This window comes from Somniosus microcephalus, unplaced genomic scaffold, assembly GCF_052327205.1.
Source record: "Somniosus microcephalus isolate GS21.2 unplaced genomic scaffold, FLI_Smic_1.0 unresolved_chr3, whole genome shotgun sequence".
Classification (NCBI taxonomy): Eukaryota; Metazoa; Chordata; class Chondrichthyes; order Squaliformes; family Somniosidae; genus Somniosus; species Somniosus microcephalus.
Window position 1 is genome coordinate 62308851 of NW_028225181.1, and position 2053 is coordinate 62310903.

At 49.7% G+C, this 2053-nt stretch overlaps 1 protein-coding gene across 1 annotated transcript; it reads right to left on the minus strand.

Moving 5' to 3' along the window:
• Positions 1–261: 261 nt before the first annotated feature.
• LOC147091614 (uncharacterized) lies at positions 262–1396 on the minus strand. The gene has a single exon (XM_085976839.1). The coding sequence runs from the start codon at positions 1122–1124 to the stop codon at positions 423–425; it is 702 nt and encodes a 233-aa protein (XP_085832965.1). The 5' UTR covers positions 1125–1396; the 3' UTR covers positions 262–422.
• Positions 1397–2053: the final 657 nt, after the last annotated feature.

The following is a 2053-nucleotide window of genomic DNA, read 5'->3' on the forward strand; positions in this document are numbered from 1 at the left end:
GAACCATGGCAGAGAGCGGCTGGGACAAGTTTCTCACACGCCTCGAGATCAACCCGCACGGCAACTTTGCTGTCAGTGAAGAGAGACAAGAAAGACCAAAGTGCCGTTTGCCCCTCTCAGTGTGGCCTTGAAGGACTGTGTCCAGGCTGGAGTTCTGTTCCCACCGTACGATCCTCTCCCAGATTGTCCTTTCTGAGCTCCAGCCAGGTGATGCTAAACACTCAGGTGGGAAAGACAAAAATCTACAACAATGTGTTTAAAACAAAGTTGATTTATTTGACATCTATCCAGAATATTACACTCCAGCCCAGTTCCCGGAGTTAATAACATCAGCAGAAACAATCCCAAACTGTCAGAATTAACATGGTTCAGTCCTGGATGTGATTAACAGCAGCAACAACAACAGAATCCAACCCCTGCAGTCACTTGTGAACTTGCTGGTGTCTCAGCAGGTTGGATGAATTTGTGAATCCCTTCCCACACACAGAGCAGGTGAACCGCCTCGCCCCAGTGTGAACTCGCTGGTGTCTCAGCAGGTGGGATGACTGAGTGAATCCCTTCCCACACATGGAGCAGGTGAACGGCTTCTCCCCAGTGTGAGTGTGCTGGTGGACAGTCAGCGCAGATGACTGCCTGAACCCAGTCCCGCAGTGAGAGCACCTGAATGGCATCTCCCCAGTGTGAGTGCGCTGGTGTACAATGAGCTCAGATGATCGCCTGAACTCAGTCCCGCAGTGAGAGCAGGTGAATTGTCTCTCCCCAGTGTGAACACGTTGATGGCGTATCAGTTCCCCGGAACCTTTATAACACTTCCCACAGTCCGAACAGTTAAAAGGTCTCTCCTCAGTGTGAACTCGCTGGTGATTCAGCAGGGTGGATGAATCAGTGAATCCCTTACCACACTCTAAGCAGGTGAATGGCCTCTCCCCGGTGTGAACACGCTGGTGTGTCAGCAGGTTGGATGAATTAGTGAATCCCTTCCCACACTCAGAGCAGGTGAACGGCCTCTCCCCGGTGTGAATGCGCTTGTGTCTCGATAGGCCAGAGGTTTGGCTGAAGCCTCGTCCACACACAGAACACGTGTACGGTTTCTCCCCGCTGTGAACGGTGCTCTTTGCTTCCATGTTCAGAGGCCGGTGATATTCAGATCCGATGAGCCAAGTGAATCTGTCAGATCTTGAAGTGAGGTTTGGTTTGAGCTTACCATCTGTAAATCCTCCCCTTCCAGTGTCCTGTAAAATTAATTTAAAACAGGGAGTGTGAGAGACAACCCACAAAGGTAGGTTGTGAAATTGAGCTCAGTGAATCTGGTCATTTGGTGGGCCGGCACTAGAAAAAAGTGACCATGAAAGCTGCCGGATTGTCATAAAAACCCAACTGGTTCACTAATGTCCTGCAGAGAAGGGAATCCACCACCTGGTCTGGGCCTACACAAGACTCTGGCCTCTATGGGAGGAGAGAGGTGGGAGGGGGAGGGGGCGAAGGAAAGGAACTTTATACATCTGCAACTCGACCAGAACTTTGATAGAACCTCCAAAACCCGCAACCTCCACCACCTAGAAGGACAAGGGCTGCTGTTGTATGGGAGCACCATCACATCCAAGTTCCCCTCCAAGTCACACATCATCCTGACTCAGATATATTCATCGTTACTGGGTTAAAATCCTGGAACTCCTCACCGAACAACATTGTGGGAATACCTTCACCACACGGACTGCAGTAGTTCAAGAAGGCGACTCACCACCCCCTTCTCAACGGGAAACTGGGGATTGGCAATATTTGCTGCTTTTGCGAGCGACACCCACATCCCAAGAATGAATTAAAACAAATCTGCAGATGTAAACTGGATTAAAAGCCTGTACAGAAATACTTGTTCCTAAAACAATACTCTTTTACATTGTACGGGCAGTGTCTGTTTAACAACCTAATCTCCCCTAGAATCCACCTCCCTTGACAGTCTCACATTGGAAATTGTTGGGTCCTCCTGGGCTCAGAAGTACTGGGGGTTAAACCCAACAGCTTCTCCTCCATCTCCACTCCAGTTCAAACTGAA

Bases quoted from the DNA above. Each gene is read 5' to 3' on its own strand.
- LOC147091614 (XM_085976839.1), bottom strand. From the start codon at position 1,124: ATGGAAGCAAAGAGCACCGTTCACAGCGGGGAGAAACCGTACACGTGT.